This window comes from Mesocricetus auratus, unplaced genomic scaffold, assembly GCF_017639785.1.
Source record: "Mesocricetus auratus isolate SY011 unplaced genomic scaffold, BCM_Maur_2.0 Super-Scaffold_100015, whole genome shotgun sequence".
In the NCBI taxonomy this organism is placed as follows: Eukaryota; Metazoa; Chordata; class Mammalia; order Rodentia; family Cricetidae; genus Mesocricetus; species Mesocricetus auratus.
In genome coordinates this window covers 23,941,285-23,964,401 of record NW_024429198.1, presented here as the reverse complement: position 1 = coordinate 23,964,401, position 23,117 = coordinate 23,941,285, and the positions used below count along the sequence as shown (strand labels likewise).

The window sequence follows — 23,117 nt, the reverse complement described above, 5'->3', positions numbered from 1 at the left end:
TCTACTAAAAGTTGTAACAACTGTCCTGATTTGTTCAACATGACACAAAAGTTGTAAACATAACCTCTACTCTTTTATGCATGAGAACACTTACAATGCCTTCCATGAGACACTGAAACGTCTGTCTTTACTTATGTTTCTAGTTGTTTCATTATTTAACTTTTATACTAAATAATTCTGACTTACACATATATTTAACTTGTACATAGGCATATATAAACATGCATATTTAACATATACATAGAAACAATTCAATATTTGATATCATACATAAAGTATATATCAGTCATTCCCCATAGTCATGAGGTTCACATATTACAGAAAATAGTACCTAATTATGTTAAAAAAAGAACCTTCAGCATATGTAGCTGTGAAGTTAATTTTATATGTGTAAAATATCCATTTCCCCTAGGATTCCTGACTTTACAAAGGAAGCTGGATGTCACCATTTCTTTGGATTTCTGTACATTTGGTAGAGTCTAAAAGAGTTAGAAGCATAAAACACCAACATTTTCCCTGAAGCTGTGTGACCGAGCCCACTGTTATCCAAATTCCAAGCCCTTGAGAACAGTCTTTCCTTACCCGAAGGCTGAGAGTAACTCAAAAGTAATAGCTAGTCTCTGGGGCTTCAGTACAGACAGTGAATAAGATTCCCTTAACTTCAAATTCTTATGTTAAAAGTCAATATTTGCTTATAAACGTCTAACTGAATGATACTCTAAAAGTCTTTATTGAAAAAGGAAGTGGCACATACTGGAAAAACTGCATAACTGTAACAGAAACCACATATCTCACGATTGCTGTGATATACTAGAGCCTCTTAAACCATTTCCTCATTCTCCCCGCTGCTACACAGCTGCCCAGAACTTACTGTCAACACCTCTGAAAGAGCCACACAAGATTCCAAAGGAACAAAGCAACTCACACTAGCACATCAAAACCAAAAAAAAAAAATCACAAAATTATCTCGCAATATCACCAGTAGGTTTGTGGGCTTGTGTGTTGGACAGCTCCTGTAGTTGTCTTTATAGCTCACTGGGCTGTAAACAGCAAACTGGACATTCCTTCTAGTCTAATGAATACTAAGTATAGAAGCATGAAAAGAGTCAAGAGGCTCAAAGGGTTCCCGTCAACAGCTTCTAATGACAAAGCAAATACTCTTGAGCCCTAAAAATTAGATATCTTTGTTCTACCACACTTACTTCTTGTATGCACCTAGAAACAACCAAAAATTATCACTTGAAAGAAATAGAAAATGTCTTTTAAAAGTTAATACTTTAGAATTGAAGTCACATGGTTTTTGAATCCATGACAATAATAATAAGAGTTTTAAAGAAGCCCTGCAAAAAGGCATTACTGTATTTTATTCTTCATTCCAAATATTACTGGGTTTATTTGTCTTTTATTAAGACGAAACAATCTTTTCTGGTCCTAGCCATGATTCCCTATTTTTTTGTCTGTACATCCGTGTTTAGCATGCTAGAATTTTCAGAATTTACACACATACTTAAGACCAGAATCTAGTGTTCTTTAAAAAAAATGTGAACTTGTAATCCACATAGCGCTTATTTGTCTATAAATTTAACACATAATTAAGATTAGCGGCCAATATTCCCTTACTCTTTCTACCATCTATTACTGCCGTTTTTTTCTCTTTGGAATATAGTAGGCACTCAATAAATACAGGTAACATAATCCATAACTTGAAATGGTAAAAAAGCTTTGACAACACACAGAAAGAAAGTAACCTATGAAGGTGACAGCAATCTAGAAAATGAAGGATAACCCATTTAATAAAATAAAGTTCCTTTAATAACAATATAAAACACAGACACTAGACTGCATCCAGAAATATAAATTTAGTTTCTTAGTAAGACAGATTCCTTAATGTGAACATTTAAAGCCTTTATATTGCAGATAGAATCTTATTCTCATGAGGTAGCAGATCCCTATAATCTCTGTACTCGGAAAGCTGAGGCAGGAGGACCACAGGGTTGAGGCTAACTTGGAATACAGAGTGCGTTAGGAGACAGCCATGCCTGTAGAGCAACACCTGCTTTAACTGAAAGTATAGTGAATAAAGGGACTCAGGTGAGCAACTGTCTTTACCAGATTTAACTGTGGGTATGTATGTTGGGTATTATCCAGATTAATTGATGCAGGAGGGCCTATCCCACTTCAGGTGGTACCATCCCTAGGCAGGTAGGCAGGTGGCTCTGTGCTGTGTAATGAAGCTAGCCAAGCTCTAGCCTGAGAAGGAGAGAGCCAGGAATCAACATTCTTCATGGTTTCTACTTCAAGCTCCTCCTTGGGTTCCTGCCTTGACTCCCCCAGTGATGTATTATGGCTGGAAGCAAATTAGCCCTTTCCCCTACAAGCCCTTTCTGGTCAGTGTTTTATTACAGCAGCAGAAGGAGGACTAGAATACATAATATCCAATATAACACATGTGTATATCCTTAAGTTGAACAAACAATGTCAAAGTCAAACAATGTCAAGTCTGTCAATACAGCTTTCTACAAGATCATCTCTTCTACTCTCACCAAAGTTTCATTTCCATATAGTTTTACTTTGTTGTTAAGAATAAAACATTTCCAAATAAAGAGTGATAAAAATACTTTCTGGAGAAGGTCCTAACCCTGCGTGCTTTAAAAATGAAGGGCAGGATTCAGTCCAAGAATTGTGACTGCTGTGAAAGCATGAAAACCCAGAGACCAGGGCAGAGCCCTGTGGATGAGCTATACTGTCAATCTCCTGCAGGTGGAACTGAGCCTTTAATACAATTCAACTTTACAATGCAGACTGTACCAAACACAGCACTTAGCAAGGTCCCTCCATGTGGGTTTCATTTGTATTGAGGCAGCTATCTCAAAGCATGCCATGAAATGATTCCATTTGCCTTTCATGTCTGAAGAAGCAATTTCTTTTTATAAGGGAAACCATGCAAATTCTCAATAGAGTACATAAGAAGCTGTGTGCTCTGTCAGGGAAATGCCTGGGGATGAATTTCAAATTTATCGTCATACTCAAGCCTGGCCTTAAAGAAATACTGGCATCTTGGCCTATCTAGAGTGTTCCCAGGTGTAGGTTACATATATGTCTGTGTATATGTATATGTATATGCCTATGTATATATGTATGTTTGAGCATAATCATCAGTATGTATGCAAACATGGGACTGCATCTACATAAATCCACAGGGAGCCAGTCCTGACTCCAGAGGTGGAGAGCATCATGCGAACCCCTGCTGCTGCTAGAAACGAGAAGGTGAAATGCACCTCACCGAATCATTTCTCCTTACTGAATCATTTCACCTCACCGAATCATTTCCCCTTACCGAATCATTTCTCCAACAATCCTCAGCCAAGTTCTTATCATTCCTGATAACTAATCTCTGACTTTTCAAATTTGAGACTATTTAGGGGGTGATCTTTATATTCTAATAAAAAGAAAGACAGAGGATGGCAATGGCATTGAAGGTGAGACCTTTGCCCAGTTCCTGCCTCTGCTCCTACTTCACAGAGGACCCCTCCAGATCAAATCAGATGGCTACACCCATAAGCACCCAAAGTTGTTCTTTATGTTTTACTTCTGGGTGTTGACCCACAGGAGATATTGGGGGACCATCCTATGAGTCCATATTTCGTATCAAACAAACAAATAAAACCTGTAAAACTCAAGAAAAGCCAGTATTTTCATTCTCAGCCAATAACAAGAAGGCGAAGGCGATGACGTCCCAGAGAGCGCCAAGAGGAGACTGGGTTATAAAAACCTCTTTAAACATCTCAGAGTAAATAAATATGGTTTTACCCACCTGGGGTCTTTCTGAATGCTGTCAATGGATGGGGACCTGGCCAAGGTGCCTTCGGGTGGGAGGGCAGGGCCAGATTTGCTGTACGGAGAGTCAACGGAGGGACAATACTGCAGCTGTCGGTAGGGGTCTGCGTAGTTGGAGGCTGGGCCAGCAGCGTAGCTGGCCCTCTGGAAGGTGGCTGCGGCGGCATTCTGTGGCCCATGCTGGCTGCCTGTGCGCTGCAAGGGGACGGAGTCGACACCGGGGGAAGATGGGGCTAGGACAGGAAAGTAGGGACAAAGTAAAAAACTGAGGACCTGCTCACAGAAACGGTTAACCAGGTCTAGGCAGGGGGGGAACATTACACACATTAAAAAAAATAGGGGTTCGAAAAAATAGAACAAAATTAATCTGTCACAGTTGACCCAACACAGTCAATGCTATCTACTCAAATGACAATTCACATGCTGCTTCAGAAGAAAGCCGAAAATACTGGGAGAGAGTATACCCGATGGGAGTTCATTACTAACCAACATCAAAGGGAAGGCACAGGCATCCAACATGTGAACATTTTTTCAATACTAAAACCTGGGCTGGGGCATGGCTCTGGCTGAGTGCCTGTTCCGTGTACAGAAGGCCCTGGGTTTGAACTCCAGCACTGGTTAAAATAAATCTCAGAGGAGAAAATTTTAAAAGGAAGCATAGGCAATTAGGTTTTTTTTTTTAATTTTTATTTCTTTGTCCTGGTTGAGAGCATTCGTGTTGAGCTGGGATTAACATTACACTAACTTTACTGAGTTTGTAATACACTTAGCAGCTAAGTCATTTTTCAGATTAGAGGAAGGGGAAGGGAGAGTGTATGCCTGGGGATGGATGTGGATTGGATCGAGCAGGGCTCAAATATTCTTAATTAGTATCACAGCATCTCATGATGGGCTGTTCTCTTTTCTCTAAAGTAAACCCCTAAAGATTTCATGGGTCTCCCTCTCAGTTAGACTTTCACAGGAACAAATGCATTCGGGAGACAGGAGACATGTGGGGGAAGGAAAAAGCCATCCCAATAGCAAGGCAGAGAGTAAGGAGTTGACATGGCCTTCCCCAAAGTCTCCCCACCTTTCCAACATGTCTAGGTTACTCTGAGAAGAACATTTCACACAAGTTACTAAAATCAGTTTCACTGTTTCCCAGCTGAATCTCATTTTTTATTTCTTTCCTGAGGTCTTTTTAGACAACACCAGGCCACTGTTTTTAATCTGTCTTTCAAAAATATTCACATCTAATGTCAAATTGACATGTAAAATGGAAATAACATGTCTTTCTTATGAGTGGGAGTTGACTAGTTATTTTCTGTTCCAGCAACGATCACTGTGAGGACATTTGTTTTGTGACATCTTAGAGCATTGCAGATGCTGAATTACAGAAATGTCTACATATCGGAAGCTATATCCCATGTGTGCTATATGGAATTAGATTCCAATTCCAAATCACACAGCACAATTTTGAGTTCCCAGGAATTATTTCCTAGTGCATATTTTTTATCATAAGTGCCATATAACAAATGCAACACAAAGATAATTATGGCACATCAAGGAAATGATGCTAAGAGCATGTAAGGAATTCCTTCAAAACAATAAATGCTGATAGAACCCTGGAGGAGAGACTTCCCTGATGAGGTCAGAATTTGAACCTATGAGTTCAGATTATTACTCTTCCAAGTAACTTTCAATACTGTCTCTGTTTCCTGAGTCCTGGATTAAAGGTGTGTACCACCTCTTCCCAGCTTTTCCTGCTATGGCTAGCTTTGCATCCTTATCTCCAGTGACTTCATTAGGTCATAAACAATACATCATCACATTTATTGTATGATGAGCAAAAATTAGGATAAATGGCTAAATGACAGGATGGAAACCATTGATATATTTATGAAAAATCCCTCTAAGAAAAAGTGTCTATATTTTCTAAGATTGGAGATCCTCTTCTATATAAGCATTTCTTTTTGTATTTGGCTGCAAGTGTTGCAGGTGCCCCCTTTCAGGGTCCATAAAGAAATAAATATAATAAAAATATTAAATAACATGAAGGATACACTTTTTTACTACAGTCAGAGTAGTTTAAAAATCTGGATAAGAAAACAGACACAAATAAAATGTCATTTCTCTCAACAGTTCTGTTTAGCAGTCAAAAAAATTGAAGGGCAAAAGGAGAAACTTAGTACACTGCCTCATTTTCATAGAAGAACATTCTTCACCCAGGAAACCAAGCATCAGTGTTTATTCTTGCTGAAAATTGTTTACAGGCAAAAATAAATTCTTCTCTACAAATGTATTTGCTGTTAAACCTGGTGATTCACACAAGAAGGCATAAATAGTAGAGACCAAGAAATACTATTAAAACCTAAAGATCAGTTGGTAAAATGATAGCTGTGAATGTAGGAGAATCTGAGTTCAATCCCCAGCACCCATGATACAAAACTGGACAAGGAGGTGGTGCTTGCCATCCTCATGCTGGGACTGTAGACAAAGGCTCCCTGGGCTGCCCTGGCCAGCCAGTCTAATCTGTGAGCTCTAGAACGTGTCTCAGAGAATGGCACAGAAACTTGTTTTCCATACCATACATGCACCTTCTCACATACCAAACACATGTTCCTCCTGCACACACATGAACATGTACATACGCACTCATATATCACACACCTACATCTTTAAAATAATGTTTATTAACTAATGCTAGGAGAGTTAAGATGAATGAAATGACTGCCTCCAAATCAGACTAAGGACACCAAATTAAAGTGGAAAAGGGAATCATTGGGGAAAAACACTGATGACCAGTGAACCCAAACTTGGGAAGAATGCTGGATAAAAGGTTCAAAATGTGCAAAGGTGTGAAAATCTGCTACAACAAAACCTAGATGTGTAAGGAAGGAGTGGTGAAGAAGGTTAGGCTCCCATTTGGTTCGGAGTTTTGTTTAGAGTTATTTTATTATTTTGTGTGTATGAATGTTTTGCATGCATGTATGTATGTGTGCTACATGTGTGCCTGGTTCCTGCATACATCAGAAGTGGACACTGGATCCCCAAGGATTAGAGATGTAGATGGTTGTGAGCTGCCGTGTGAGTGACAGGTCCTAGGCAAAAGGAACATGTGCCATTAGCCACTGTGCCAACTCTCCTGACTCTTATTTGAGTTTTATTGTGGCCTTTTCCTGGTAAGGACCATGCAGCTTACTGAGGGCTAGTTAGGCTTCAGAAGTCAGCTCTGCACCCTGGCTCCAGTCTTCTGTTTTAGAAAAGGCAACTGGTTTCTCCAAGATGAATTACTGGGAGTTATGGAAGGGAGCAAAATGGTCTCTTGGGATAATTTTTCATTTTACACAGGAAAAGCATCCAATATGTACCATAGAGAAAATATTACACTAAGGAGGCACCACTCCATTATCAACGCTGAAATCTACAACACTACCTGAAGGAACTATGTACATGGCCTGGGGTGGAGGAGGGAGAGGTCCTTGCCCTGGACACCAGAGTGTTCCCGCTGTTTCATGTGCTCCACTGTACCAACTCACACTTCCTCAACAACCTGTTAGAAACGAAGCATGCCAGTTTTACTTTACAGATGGGAAATTGAGACGTGGAGACATGAAGTCCCCTGCAGGTCTGTCTTTAATAGGAAATGAATTTAAGCCCCTGTAGTTAGACTCCAGATGTTATGACTGCTGTCAGCATAAACTTCTAGGCCACAATTAGAATTTCCAAGATAAATGTTTGTGAGTTGCTATGTAGAATTAGTAAATTTGAAATAACAAGGAGCTAGAATGTCAACTAAAGGTAGACAAAGACATGGGTTAGTCACTGGAATCAAATACCTGAATATCACACTGGAAACATTATCATAGATTGGTATATAAACTAATTTGTTATTTGTATGAAATTGAATTTACATAGATATATAGAAAAGACATATAAAAATTCCAAAAATCAGACTTTTTTCATTTGCAGAAGACAAAAGGTAAGAATGAATACATAGTCTTCATTTTAAAGCATCTTGACTCTGTGTCTCATCATTGATATAATGATGCTAGGCTATGAGGATGAGGGCTATAAAATATAAGATGAGTGAGCAACTTTCCAAAAGTTATGTATTTTTTATTATTAAGTCACAATAATTTTGACTTTGGTAGATTTGATTTTTATGAGTGGCCCTTCAAAGGTATCATCCATCAACATGAGAAAGAAGGGGTGGAGGGAGAGTTTGTGTGTGCATATGTTTACATGTACATATGCATGCATGTATGTAGATACAATCTGGGGAGGTGAACATGTCAGTGCACATACATGTGAAGGGCAGAGGTCAACCTTCAGTGTCTTTCTTCAGGAACGGTCACTCTTGCACTGTGCTTTTTTTACACGGATCTCTCACAGGCTATAGGGCTTACTGATTCAGCTAGGCTGGCGGGTTCCTGAGCTTCTGAGATCCTACTTTCTCAGCCTCCCCAGTGTTCAGATAGCAGATACACAACCCCACAACTACCTTTTTTCCCATGGGATACTGGAGAATAATCTTGGGTCCTCAAGCTGGACAGCAAGCACATCACCTGCTGACCTACCCTGTCAGAACATGTTTGACCCTGATAAATACTTAAATCTCTGTGCAGGTCCCAGTGAGAAAGGTAGTTTTTGAGAAATTTCAAGATAGAATGCCACAATTCAAATTTATGGTGCTAAATTCAGAATTCCAAGCCATGAAAATAAAGTATCTATCAGTACATAGAGGGCAGCAACAGCTCAAAGTCAATGTAAAGAAAAGATCCTGTGATCATGGAAAACAAACTATGTGAGAAGTCATAACCTCCAGCAATGCAATGATGGGCTTCTTTATATTTAGGGCAAATGCTTGAAGAGCTATCCCATGGGTTCATAGCTTTGTTTTAGATTTCTGGTACACAGAAAACACTGAATGAATGAATGAATGAATATTTGTAGCAGCACTATAAAGATTGAAACTGACTGGGTATAGTGATGGACATCTCTATCCTTAGTACACAGAAGGCTGAGGCAGGAGGATTGTGAGTTCAAGCCTACCATGATCTATACTGGGAAGACGTTCTGGGCTACATCACAGAACCTTGATTCAGAAAAATAACAATGTCACAACTGCTATTTTATGGGGTTACATGGACAACAGTGGGGAAGGCACTGTAAGAGTCAGGGCTCAACACCGCCCTCTGATTTGCTGTTTAGCTCTCGGTACATCTCATACAAAGCAAGCCTGTTTATTAACATGGATCAACAGCTATCATTCCTGTATTAGACATCTTTCATTTAATGCACCTTCCCCTGAATTTCTGCCACTAAGTCTGAGTTCTAGAGCTCCACTGACCTTACAGGTAACTCCAATAAATCTAATATCCTCCCGGCAAACATTTGGAGGGGCTGGCACTTCATCAGCTCCGCAAACTTGTCCCCTTCCTTTCACCTCCTCTGCAAACAGCCCCTTCTCTTCCCATGAGCTCCTAGAACTCAATGAACTGTGTTGCCAGCCTCTCTGGGGAGGTTTAGCAAGCTGCCTCTTCTGCAGTGGACTTGACACTTCGACTGACACCTATGCCGCTCGCTGCTGAAATTATGTGTGTTTTCAGAAAGCTACACAAATAAAACCTTCGTCTGCCAAGGCAACACAGAGAGATGCTTTGTGTGCTACATTTGAAAGAGGAACACTGTATCCTTGTTAATAAAGCCAAGCATTGCTTTATGAATGATGGCTACAAGCATTGTTTACGGAAAAGAGGAGAAAACAAGAGGAGAGTAAGATCCAGGAATCTGAGTACATGGTAAGAAACTGTTGTGAGGAATATAAAGTAGAATCCAACAAAGAGTAAGAAAAACAACTTTCTTTTTGTATTTTTTAACCCTTGATTTTACATATTTACATATTTTTCATTTTTTCTTTACATATATAGGTGTTTTGATTCCATGTATGTCTGTGTTTCATGTAGATGTCTTTGTCTGCAGAGGCCAGAAGAGGACCTCAGACACCCAGAAACTGGAGTCACAATGTTTGCAAGCCACTATGTAAGTGCTGGTACGTGAACTGTGGACCTCTGAAAGAGCAATCATGTTCTTAAGTGCTGAGCTATTTCTCCAGCCTTATGTAAAGGGATTCGGGCTAGCTCAACTCTGTTGAGCATTGCCTTACCCTCCTCTCCCATTCCCTCTGCCTTGCTAAAAACCATTAGATGACATTCCTAAACCTAGCCAACAAGGTCTATACCCTTATTTGACCACTTCTTCCTGAGGCTGAATACCAAAATCCAATTGTGAAAGTATTGAAGTCCAGCAATCTATAGCCTCCTTTGACTAATGTAATTAACACACCCAATTAAAACTAAACACCTCATTTTAACACAGGGTTTCCCTCTGTAACTTTATAAACTGCCAGTTTCCTATGTGTCACATCTGCCTCCTCACTATTAAGAGGCATCTTTTGTCCTTCTCTGAGACAAATACCCCTGCCTTCATTCCCTGTCCCCTTCACTTCTCCCTTATCCTCTATCTCCCATCTTGGTCTCTTATTCCCTGCCCTCTGTCCCTCTGGGGCAAATCAATCTCCAGTATGCTGAGAACTTAGTCTTGGGGGTCCTGATGTGATACTTTTCCTTTCATCATGTTTCTATATATATTTGTATATACAGATAAATATGAAAATACAACATGTACTTACATGTATTATCTAGATAATTTAACACAGGAGGAATATAAAAGAAGGCAATTAAGGAATACTGCCTCTAATCAGAGCATGAGGATCACTCAGTGATAGTGGGGTCAAGAGCTCTCAAGTCTATAACTTCAGGAAGAAAAACTCTTTGGCCCTCAGCATGCTCTCAGCAAAGTTGAACTCAAAGTGTCTTCCAAGTTTCTCTTAACACAATCTGAAATTGGCTATAATCAATGGATAGCTATTCAAGAATACATACAACCTGGTATTATAGCCTCATTTGTCATTATCTCTTTTGAAAGAAGTATTTTCAGCATGGTTACACTCCTGATGGATCCTTACGAGTAATGTTCAGGATGTTTTTACTGCTTTTACTGGAAACAGAGTATAAATGTCCCCCAAATGTGAAATTAGATGTAGGAATGCCACAGACATGGTCATCATGGATGAATATAACATAGGTTTGAAAAAGAAATGGGGAAAAAATCTTATTTTAAGCAGTGACCAGTTTTGTTCTTTTTATGAGGAAAGAGAATTCCAAACACTTTTTTAGACATAGTTGTGTATTTGAGACATTTTCTATGTTTGAATATTTTGTTTGCATGTATAGCTATACATCATATGTATGCCTGGCACCCAGAGTAAGTGTTGACTCCTTACAAACTTGGGTTACATCTGGCTGCAAGCTGCCAGGTGGGGCTGGAAATCAAACCTAGGTCCTCTGCATGATCAGCATCTGCTCTCAACCCCTGAACCATCTCTCCAAATCAAGCTCTAAGAATACTTAAGAAGTTTTGTTTTTAACCAGGTACTTAAAACTATGGATCAACAGAAAAATAATTAGTAGGATCTTTTTCAATACTTAGGAATGGCTACTCTTGATTATCAGTCTAGACCCAGCAATGTACAGTAGAATTCAGTAGTTTTGTAGAATTTATTCTAAAAATTAAAATTATGAACAAATGAATGGACCACACTGGGAAGTAAATGAATCCATACTCAGACTTACACACTTATACTTCCATATAATTTTATCTGCATATTTCATGCTATACATTTTTTATTTCTTCCCATTTACAAAGTGTGTGCTGTAGTTACTGGTGGGTGATAACATAGCCTTGTGTTCTAAACACACTGAGCCCATTTTCAGTTTTGTATAGCAATGTCTCCATGACTAAAGGCAAGAAGAGAATAATAATATTATCCTCATGCAGAGTTTCCTTTTCGGCAGATAAAATGTGATGAGTCAAAAGTCATCAGTTAGAGCTTGCAACAACCTGTGTGAATGCTACCATTTCTTGACTACCACCTCTTCATTTCACAGGGGAGGTAGTGGAGGACAGAATGGGTAAAAAGGGGACCAAATCCCAGGTTGACTGGCCCTTCTCTGCCTGTTTCTTCCCATTTGATCTTCTGGACACTATGTATTAGGGTATGCTCAGAAAATATATCCCATAGCCTTTGAAAGATAATATATTTTTCAGAAAATTCAAAGAAAATGAAAATACAAGATGATATACATATTCATATACATGTATGTATGTATATCATATTTTGATAAATATTTATGATTTTCTCTTAAGTTATTATCTGCTCTATTTAAATATTCATCAGTATCTGTTCACTTCGAAAGAACTGTGCTAAAAATGCTTTCAAGTGAAAACTGAATGGGCCTGGATGAAGATTTTGGATACTGTGTTACATGAGGATGAATGGCATAGCTGAATGGGGAAATGTTAACATATCCATGATGGAGTCACCTCTATTACCTCGGGTGACATAAAGGGGCTGAGCAAACCTAACATAGGGTTAGATGGAGAAGCAGGGAGAGATTGCAGAGAGAACATGAGCAGATATCCTAGTTGCCCATCTCTAGGAAGGTAGTGACAGCCCATCCTGAATTGGCTTCACATGAGGCTCAAACATGGAGACAGAGCTGCTTGTAAGAACTGGATGGTTGCAGGACGGAGTGAAGAAGCTCCACTACATTAAGGATTCAATGACTTTTTACATAAAGTATTTTCTTATGATTAAAAGGCATATTATGCTCCATATGTGCACAAATATCTACCTGCTAAATAGGAAGTTAAAGAAGAAACACTGTGCAAAGTTAACTACTCAAGCAAGCTTTCTTAGACAGCTGAGAACCCAAGTCAAGGGCATAGACTGGAATCTGGTGGCACTGGGTCTACAGGTGCTGTGGCCATTTTTTACTGTACAAAATAAACACCTCTACTTCAAATGTATGCTGTGCTCTGGTCTTGACCAATTCACTTTTCTACAAACCTGAAACATAGCCTAGAACTGGAATGGCTGTACAAATAAATTCTAGAACTTTCTAGCCATTTGTATTGATAGATAATGTCTAGGATGGTGGTCACAAGCTGCTAACCTGTAATTTTGGATTCACAGAGGTATATCTTCTGCTGACAACTTAATTGTTCTTAAGTTCTAACCTCCGGTGCTGTTAAGCCCTTATGTGAAAATCATAAATGATGCCATATTCACTGCTCAGTTGACACATCATCCTTGGCTTCAATTCTTTTCAGCACTGTTCTGTCTACTGATGTGATGTAAATATAAAGACAGCTATGTCACTTGCCAGTATGTCTTTCCTTTTTATCTCACCACCCACATTTATAGGTCCTCAACGAGAGGAAGAGTTCTCATGCTTGGTGATGGGACACTGATAGTGGATGTCCTTCTGTATATATGTTTCTCTTACTGGTTGATGAATAAAATACCGATTGGCCAATAGCCAGGCAGGAAGCATAGTGGGGCTACCAGACCAGGGTCAGGCTGGGGAGAGGAAGGCAGAAGAACTCTGTGAAGAGAAACCATGCTGCCCAAGGAGTAACATGACAGATTACGGGTAAGCCACAGAATCGCGGCAATACATAGATGAATAGAAATGGTTTAATAATTAAGACAGAGCTAGCTACAACTTAATATTATTTTATATTCCTCCAATATAAGACTAATGCGTGTGTGTGCGTGCGTGCGTGCGTGCGTGTGTGTGTGTGCGTGTGCGTGTGTGTGTGTGTGTGTGTGTATGTGTGTGTATTAAAGGCATCATCTTAAACATTCAATCTCTAATGGAGTGGGTTCTGCAGTTAGAAAGGTGTGAGGGCATGAAGCAGGCCAGATGCAGGCACAAGGCCTCCTGGGCAGCGGTGGGTTGGGGTCATGTGTCTTGAGGTTTGTGGCTTCACTTCCTCCTCCTTCTTTCTGTGTGCCTTTAGAAATGCTCACAGCATTGTGTGAATCATCACACTTGCTCAAAACAGTGTCAAGTTCCCCTGTGCCAGCTGGCATGAGGGGTCAAACCTCTGACTCCTGCATCTTGACAGGTCTCTATCAGGGTTGTCATTGCAATAGACCCTTTGTAACTTTTCCAGGAGTCTGTTGGTTGCCCTCAAAGGAGGGAGAAAAGCACAACATTCCTTTGCTAAAGATGTCTCTCTACTGGTGCTGGTGAATAGGTGTGTAAACATTCTGTAAAAGGCCAGGGTCTACGAACTGTATGATGTCTGTCACAGCCATCATAGGCTGCCTCTGCACTCCCAAAGCAGCTGTAGGGGACACTTAAAGGTAAGAGTGAGGGCACGATCCAAAGCTTTACTCATGGACACTAAAATTTAAATGTCATATCACTGCCACATATTAGAAAACATTATTTATCTCTTAATTTTTTTCCAGCCATTTCAACACCTAATAATCAGTCCTAGCTCTTGTTTGTCATTGAAACAAGTGTCAAGCTGGATTTGGATTGTAATAGGCCATTATCTGCCTATTACAGGCTTACACTTTCTAAGCCATAGGAAACAAAATGGCGTGCGATCTGAATGAGAAATACTATTGTTAAGCTCTCGGGTTTGAACACTTGGTTCCTGGTTGGTGGTGTCTGGGAGGTTGTGGGACCTTGAAGATGTGTAGCCTTGCTGGAGATAGTGTGTCACTGTGGGTGGACTTTGAGGGTTTATAGCAGCCTCATCTTACTTCCTGTTCCTGCTCTTGTTCTCTACTTCCTGTGTGTGGAAATGCTATCAGCCAGCTTCCTGCCACCATGGCTGCCTCCTCAGTCATGACAGGCTGTGTCCCTTCAGCAAATATAAGCTGAAATGAACTCTTTCTAAGGTTTTTTTTTTGGAGGGGTGGAGGCTGAGTACTTTGTCCCAGTAATAAAAGTAACCCACAGAAATAGCTTCCTTTTATTTAACTCTGCACATTTTCTATGGCTTGGAATACAAGCCAAGTGCATGGCAGGTTTTTTTTTTTAATTTTAGCTCCTTCAGAAGTTTACTAACAAAACACAATCCTAAATATCTGCATAGTAGGGACTCAATACACTTTTTTTGCTGTCTGATTTTATTCAAACTAGGTGTTCAACACTGCTGAGATTGTCATCTCTTCTTTTCTCAAGGTGTATACATGGAAATAAAAATATCTTAATTGATAATTTGCACAGATAGCCACAGTCAAGTGGCCCAACTTCAGACAGCGGCAGACACAGCAGGCTGAGAGTGAAAGGTCTGAAAAGATAAATCAGCGTTCTTCTTTATCTAAGTCTAAATGTGTATTATTAACATTGAATGGCATTCATGGTGTCACAAGGAGTATATTGAGCCTTTCCTCTTTCAATGCTGTGGACTGTTGAAATGTAAATGTCAGTAATCAACCACAACAGCATCGTCCCTTGACTCCAAAACATGTAATTCAGCATCACACACTGTTTAACAAAGTCACTGCACTGTACTCAGTGGTCACTAGAAGCTGCAATGCTCTGAGGCTACAGAGACCCCAGCAAAGCTTTGAACCAATGTGACAGTTGTCCCAAACCTTGACTATGGCTCTCAGCATGTGCAGCAGGGGTAAGCTTCACCTGCAGCTAATCCACAAGACAACTCTGCTTCCTTCTTGGGAGAATAAGGTGTTATAATGAATGCACCACTCAACAATTCTCTAATTTTTCTGTATTTATCAGTGTCAGTGTCATTAGGAACACAAGCATAACCTTAGAGAATTTGATAGATGTCTATAGGTCATAGGAAACACTTGTCTTTCTCCATGTGTTGTGTGGTTATGTACAACTAAATATATTTAATCCTGGAGAGCTACACAGTTTATTGAGTTTTCAGCAATTATACAATTCCAGCATTTAAATAACAATTCAGAATGGTTTAGTATATCAGTGTGTAGGAAACACATTCTAAGTCTACCTTTCAAAATATGTCACATTTCTAGCAAATATTTTGATCTCCAAGCTTGCTAAAAGGTAGACTACATCATTAAAACTGACTTATCAAAATAATGCATCTATATTTCATGACAGGGGTACTGATTGCTTTTTGTGGAGCACTTATATAAACTACCTAAGGCACAGAAAATATCAATCATGTTTTTGGTTTGTTTGTTTTTAGTTTTTCTACTTGATATAGTAACTTTACAATTCCCTTTGTACTTCCATCATTCATAGTATAACTAGGTAGCTAAACTGGAGTTACACTCTCAATCATCATCAAAAATACTGATGAGAGAAGCATACACACACAGACACCCAGACACAGACACACACACAAACACACAGACACACACACACACACACACACACACACATATAGACACCCAGACACAGACACACACACACACAGACACACACACACAGAGACACACACAGACACACAGACACACACACACACACACACACACAAACACACACACAACTTTCATTTGAGAAAAATATTTAGCTTTCAAGTAGGTCCATAGGCCCCATACCCAGTAGGCAGGCCACAATGTTTCCCCAATACACACCTGTGCTCGTGCGGAAGGTGCCAGTGTGTGCTGGCGGCAGAGGGTCCCCCTGGCTCTGGCTGAGACTTCTCATAGGGGGCTTCTGATAGACACGGTCTTCATAGATGGGGTCTATGTGGTGCTCTGGGGACTGCAGGGCTCGCAGTTCAGGGCCCAGGTGCCCATGCTGGCTACTGTACGAGGCTCGGGACCCAGCTGAAATAAATGAACATGGGTACATTAAGACTCAGCCAACATCCAAACAGTATTTTATCCAAGAACATTTGAATGGAAGGGCATAATGATTGAAATCTACAAAAAAAAAAGCCAATGAATAACCAAAGGCAGCAATGTGCCAGGTTAATCAGCTTATCACCCTATGCAGCTGCTCTGTTCTGCTCCCAAAGCTGATGTCACTGGATGGATGTTGGGGTTTCTCAAAAAAATCCACACCAAACAGGACCACCGGAACATTTTTTCTCATAACCTGATGAATGTAGCCTGTCTCCTCACCCAAGGAATCAGATGGACAGACAATCTTAAAAGTCCTTGCACCATTTTGATTTAGTATGACAGAAATTATTCTAAATGGCGAGGTAAGTGAATAGGCTCCAGTAGCGAGGTCCTCTGGATATCTTCCTGAAGACCTTCACTCCTGAAAATGGAACTAGAAATTGTTGCCATCAGCAGGCTTTGCCCTGCACAATGGATGAGACAAAGTGGACGGACAGTGGCCCCAACCCCTGAGACAAGCAGATGTTTAAGGGCAAGGTGTCTGCATCCTGTTTCCCTTCCCTCTGGCTAACCAAAGGGAAGCATTTGCATTTAGTCTGCCTCCCTCTGCACAATCCAAATGCTCACACTAACTGGCTTATTTACACTTGATGGTCATGAGTGTTTTGGCTTTCTAGAAATTGTGAAGCCTTATTCACAACATTCCTTACATCCTGGGAAAGGTGCTACTGTGGAGCAAAGCTCCAAAGCAGAGAGCCATGAGGAAGTCCTGAGGAAGGGAGCCTACTACAGCAGGAAATACTTTGGCATTGGTTGCACTAAATGACAGGAAATGAGAAACTGGTTTAGAGCTAATGTCAAGAGGAGAGACGTCAGGGCAATGGCATCATGGCATGGATTTGGGGCAACATGGAGAAGTGCTAGATATGTACGGTGAGCAGAGAATGCTCATTAGAACCAAGGGGGACTGCAGTCTGTTACAGGAATGAATGTTTACCCCCAGCCCCTGACACCCATACCCTGAGTTTGGAGCTCTTTAAGAGGGGGTAAAGAAGCCGGGCGGTGGTGGCGCACGCCTTTAATCCCAGCACTCGGGAGGCAGAGGCAGGCGGATCTCTGTGAGTTCGAGGCTGGGCTGGACCGATAGCCTCCAAAACAATACAGAGAAACCTTGTCTCGTAAAGAAAAAAAAAAAAAAAAAAAAGAGGGGTTAAAGAAGCTGCATTGGAAGGATTGGAGGGAAGAAAGGAAAGGGAGATATGATGTCATTATATTTTATATCAAATAAATAAATGAATAAAAATAATAGCACTAGGTGCTCACAGAAAGGGAAAGATCAGGGCAGGTGAGCTCCTTCTCTTTGTTGATAATTAAATAATCTCAGTTTTGGACAGAAGTGTGATGAATGATAGATTGGAGATAACTGTTTTGCATAATTAGGTGCACTGCATCTGATTTTCCAAATGTCAGCACCCCACTAAATCTCAAGTTTAGATTTGCCAGGAATATATTTGAGTGCAGTGTGCTTTGAGTTCCTGCTGTCAACTCTTCCTCCTCCAGGCTCGGATTATGTTGCTAAGATCCCTCAAGTCTAGAAAATAAACATTATTTTCATTCTGACATTACATGGTCGACTAAAGCTAAGCACGACTCTGGACTCACATCATCATTTCTTTGCTCTGTGTCTCAAAGAAAGAAATCCCACCCAGTGATGGTCAAATAGCCTTGCTACTAAACTTTGGTGGTGACTTTGGGACATGTTTGCAAATATTTCTTAAAATTTATTAGTACCATTCATAAATTAAAATCTAGTGCTAGGCGAGGAGTCAGTATCTTAGTATGAAGCCTAATTTTTGTGACAATAATAATTTCAGTAGGGTGATATTGTTACAAATATTGTCATTAATTAACGCAGAGACCCGAAAATGGTCAATGTGAAGACAGTAAGAAACTATGGTGTGCTCAATTCTAAATGAGCTGTCTCTAACATACTCTTTCCTCCCAAGTCTCAGGGATCATTATTGAAGAGGGCGCAGAAAGACTACAGGTGCCAGAAGTAGTAGATGACTACAGTGAAACAGTAATTTCCAGAATCAACAGTCCAGCTGCACCTATGAACACACAATACCTGTGACAGCATGTCCAACACCTACACAAGAGGAAGTCAGACAAAATTCCAAGCATGGAGTAGGGAGGTGTTCCAAAAGTCTTGTCTCTGACTGAGGGGTGTTGGCAATTGATGGTTGTTGGGAGAGGGAGATTCTGTTTTCTTTAGAACAAGAGGCTGCCTCTATACTACTGCACATACTAAAAGCATTACATGAACCCAAGGGGCTTTAAAGAATGGCATTATCAAATACTAGAATATTAATAGCTCATAGTGTTTTCCTATGAGAACAGTTGTGTAAAAAAAAATTCCCTATTTAAGTTGTATATAGAACATGGGAAAATCTTTCTCAAAAGACTATTGTTTATACTCTTTTTTTAACCACTGTGGTCAGCTTTAAAGACCTTGTGGGTGGACACAGTTATTATCTAGATGAACAAAAAGGACTGTGGACCAGATGAGAGGTCTAGGAGTTAAAAATGTAAAAAAAAATTACTGGCCTTATTCAGGGGAAAATAGGATCATTAGATACATAAAAATATCTATCTGGTCATGGCCAATATGAAGGAAAAGTTTTACTGAAAACCATTTCTGGGAATATACATCAAAATCTCCCTAGATGCTTTATATATCTTCTGACTCAAACAAAATGTACTATTCCTTGGTAAAAAATTTCCTTTTGCCATCATGATCTACTTGACAGTTAAGTTCTAAGCACCACAAAAGATGCTAAGCATCACTCATGAGCACTTATATCTTTCCCAGGAACTTGGACCATGCTATTATAAGAAGAAACATGCTGGGAAATTTTTTGACTTGGTCTAAAATGTCACCAATGCCAAGGCCAAGTGCCCTTACCAATTATGTTGGTAGCAAACAATTCTGGGAACTTGACCTTAACCACCCTTGGGAGCTCAGAGCTGAAAAGTAGCAAAATGCAATGAAAACATGATGGATCAAAGAAAAAAATCAGACCAATTTCCTGGACAGTTTTTCCTGCCATTGCAGAAGTACATTCTTGCACGAATGATGTCCATATACAACATTTTATAACTTATTTATGTAATCACTCTAACATTCAAATTTCAGTACTTTCTATTCCTCAAATTCAGGGGCGACAGAATTCAGTCACTGGCAATTTTAATGTACAATGTATCTGAAAGTATGTTTGAAGACTCACATCTGGAATGTGAGTATGATATACAAGATTGTGACTTAGTGATACAGAATGGCTACAGTATGTCTTACATGTGTGCTCTGTGCAGGCCATGGCTCCCAGAGGTGCCCCCAGGAGAGAACCCTCAGGCTAACACAGTACTGGGTGGGGCATGGCAGCTACTACCAGAACTACTTTTGAACTCCAAGCTGTCTTTTCATGGCTACTGACAGTCGGCTTCAGACCACTTAACTATGGTGTTGGAGGTGGGTAGGAGAAAGTTCAGTCCTCTGTGGGAAATGCTAGGGTCCGTGAGAGTTGTGTAAGCTGGAGAACCAACTCGGGACTTCATACATCCCATGCTGTATGTTATCCCAATCTCACATGCACTATCATTATGGGGACGTCTGACACTGTGGCTCATGATGCACAGGAAAGGCGTCTGCGGTTGCTGGCCGTGATGTGGAAAACTTTGATGTAAATAGAAACAGTACTTTGAAAAACACTCTACTGTTTCTACTGTGTTCAGTTTTGGAGAGCAGAGGTGAAATCAGACACAAACTCTATCTCAGATCTGTCTGTAACAACTCTAGGAAAATTGGACAAGTTACCGAAGCAACCTCATTCCTAGTTTCCTTGAGTGTTAATAAGACTGAGAAACATGCGCTGCCCAGCCTGGGATTTTGGAGGTTTGAAACAAGAGAGCATGTGCAAAAGTGCTCTGCCCTTGACAGAGTCATAGTGACAGATGTTCTTTAGCCCCTGGACTTTAGACTCTAGAAATGAGGCCATCCTGTGCATAAGTATAGGTTAGCTTAAAAAACAAAATAACTAAATACGTTTTCTAGCATACAGTATCCAAATTTTACAAACCTGGAGATTTAATTTTGAAACATCCTAAGTGATGCAAATTTCTCTGAAACTTTTATGAAATGTAAATTATAGTGTTTTCCTTTTCTTGAGAAAAAGAAATTGTGTTGCTTGATTAAACTCAGAGGAAAACGTGATATATAGATAGGATATAAAAGATATAAAGTCTAATAGTTTCCGTTACTCTCATAATCCCTTAAGTGTACACCAGGTAAGTAGATAGAAATGCAAATATTCCTGTGGAACTGAGAAAAAAATCATTAGAATGAAACTGATTTCAAAAGAAAATATACTGATGGGCTTTCACTGAAGCTCTGAGGATACCCAGGAAGTGAGCCCACCAGTAGAGTGGCCGACACTGGAAATCCCACCACTAAAGAGGTTGAGGCAGGAGGATTGCTGCCGTGAATTTCTGGTCAGCCTGGGCTCCTGAATAAGTCATCTCAAAAAGACAAACCAATGAGAAAGACAACTAAAAAGTGAACCCATCAGCACTTCTCCTTCTCAGCACAGATCTGTTCTTGGGTTTGGCTTTTGACTCAAATTGAAATTCCCAAATTTACTTCCTACTCCTATGCTAATTCAAAAGTTAATCTTAGTATTTAAAAAATTCCAGAATAATCTTCATGTCTTCTGAGTTAGATTCATGAACCAAATTTTATTTGCAAATGAACACCAATTCACTGAATTCACTTGATAATGCATCTCCTGTGCGATAAATGCAAAACTATATGGATACATTTTACATGTAGACTAAGAAAAATATTTCAGGTCAATGTTTGTGAGGGAAATTATTAATTCATAGGTAGTCGATGATAAAATTGCATTGTAACCTAATAATTTCAATGTAATGACATAAAACTGTGTCATGATGATGGTTTTTGGAAAGAAAAGTGTCTTTCCTATTTCCTCTATCTCATAAATATTAGATTTTCATATTCTATACATCACACAGCTTTTCTGCTATCATGGAGGCCTTGGATAAACAGGGAGACTTTGTGTTGAACAAAGTGCCAGTATACAAAACCCAGGGTTTTTTCCCCACCACTTTCTTGATGAGATATCCAACATGATTCTCTATGATTATTATACTCCATCTCCCTCTTCCCCAAATGAATATTGTCACCAACTGTGAGTTGAGTACTTTCCAGTAAAACTAAAACTCCAGTGGTCATAATCACTGGTCCGCACTCAACAGTGACAGTGTCTGTGTGAGTTAGTCATCTGTAAAACAAAGATTTCTTCATCTGTGTAAGCCCAAGCATTCCTTCCTTAACGTTTAGGAAAACAGGCTTCTTTTGTTCTATTTCTTTGGTGGAAGGCAGGCTTTTGCAAAGCAGGAGTGATGGGGAACACAAGGAATGTGATCTCTGGTAGCACTGTGTTCTTAAGATGGGCTGTTTGATTATGGAATTATTACTTTCCACTGTGAAATATGTGGACTGTCTATGGTGCCATGAATGAGGGAGACACACCAGTTACAGAGTGGTGCTGGGGCACCTGTCCTTGAGGCCAGCTTTCTCCTCGCCTGATATGTGTTTCTCAGGAAACCATGTGTAAGAATGTTCTGACTGAAATTCCACTTCTTCCTCAGCATCTCTGAGTACCTGAAGTCACACAACTTAACAGGCACATGGAGGAGGCTCCTTCTCCTCTGGTTGAGAAGACAGAGGCTTTTGGTCTAGCTGTGAACATCTATCTGATCACTAGAGGATTTCAATTTGGGTACCTGTCTTGAATGCTGGAGGCAGACATATCAATACCTTAATCTCCTTTTTTTTTTTTGAGAAACGCGAGTGGCCTCAACAGAAACTCAGGGCACATGTAGTTGGATGCTGGCCATACAGGTGGACTTTGGCAGGGGCCCAGCAGCCTGTCTTGGCGTGCTCTGTTCATTGTGGTAACTCATCCTGGGGCTGCTATGTGGTTCCATAAGGCCAGGTCCACACCAGAGGGCCACAGATGATTTCTTTGTTTCTCTCCTAGAATGACTCTTCCTCCAGACAGCCTGAAAGAGTCATTTGTAAGAGGGAGAAAACAGGGATGCTGTATTTATCCATCAGGTCTTTCTGCCTGTCTCTGAAAAGTGACCTGGTTTTAATGGTCACTGGAGATTTGAGGCAAGATGTAGGGTATTCAATGTACATTCAAGGATTTGTCTTCAGTAGTTCCCTTAAATTGAGAGTCAGAACATTCCCAGGAATATCCATTCTGGAATGGGTATGTAAAGAGGTTCTTGGAAGGAGATTTAGTTTCTGATGCTTTGGGGGAAAGCTAGTAATCAGTGCCCTTGAGAGCAACAACACAAGGATATGGACTTTTGCCCCTAGCATGCCTTATGCTGTGCTGCAATTAGCTTCTTGCTGGGAAACCCTGGGACCTGCCAGGCAGTAACAAAGTATAGACATCAAGACACTCTTGCCTCCCCGTGCCTCCTGCCCTTCTCAAGTTCTTTG

The 23,117-nt window shown here is 40.2% G+C and overlaps 1 protein-coding gene across 5 annotated transcripts in view; it reads right to left on the bottom strand.

Moving 5' to 3' along the window:
* Nucleotides 1–23,117, bottom strand: part of Ctnnd2 (catenin delta 2) — an 814,201-nt gene that overhangs the window by 319,009 nt on the left and 472,075 nt on the right. For all 5 annotated transcript variants that reach the window (XM_040757687.1, XM_040757684.1, XM_040757683.1 and 2 more), the window contains 2 exons: nucleotides 16,316–16,510; nucleotides 3,815–4,070 (listed from right to left, as the gene is read on the bottom strand). In XM_040757687.1, the coding sequence (XP_040613621.1) occupies nucleotides 3,815–4,070; nucleotides 16,316–16,510 (451 nt within the window). The remainder of the gene's footprint in view (nucleotides 1–3,814; nucleotides 4,071–16,315; nucleotides 16,511–23,117) is intronic.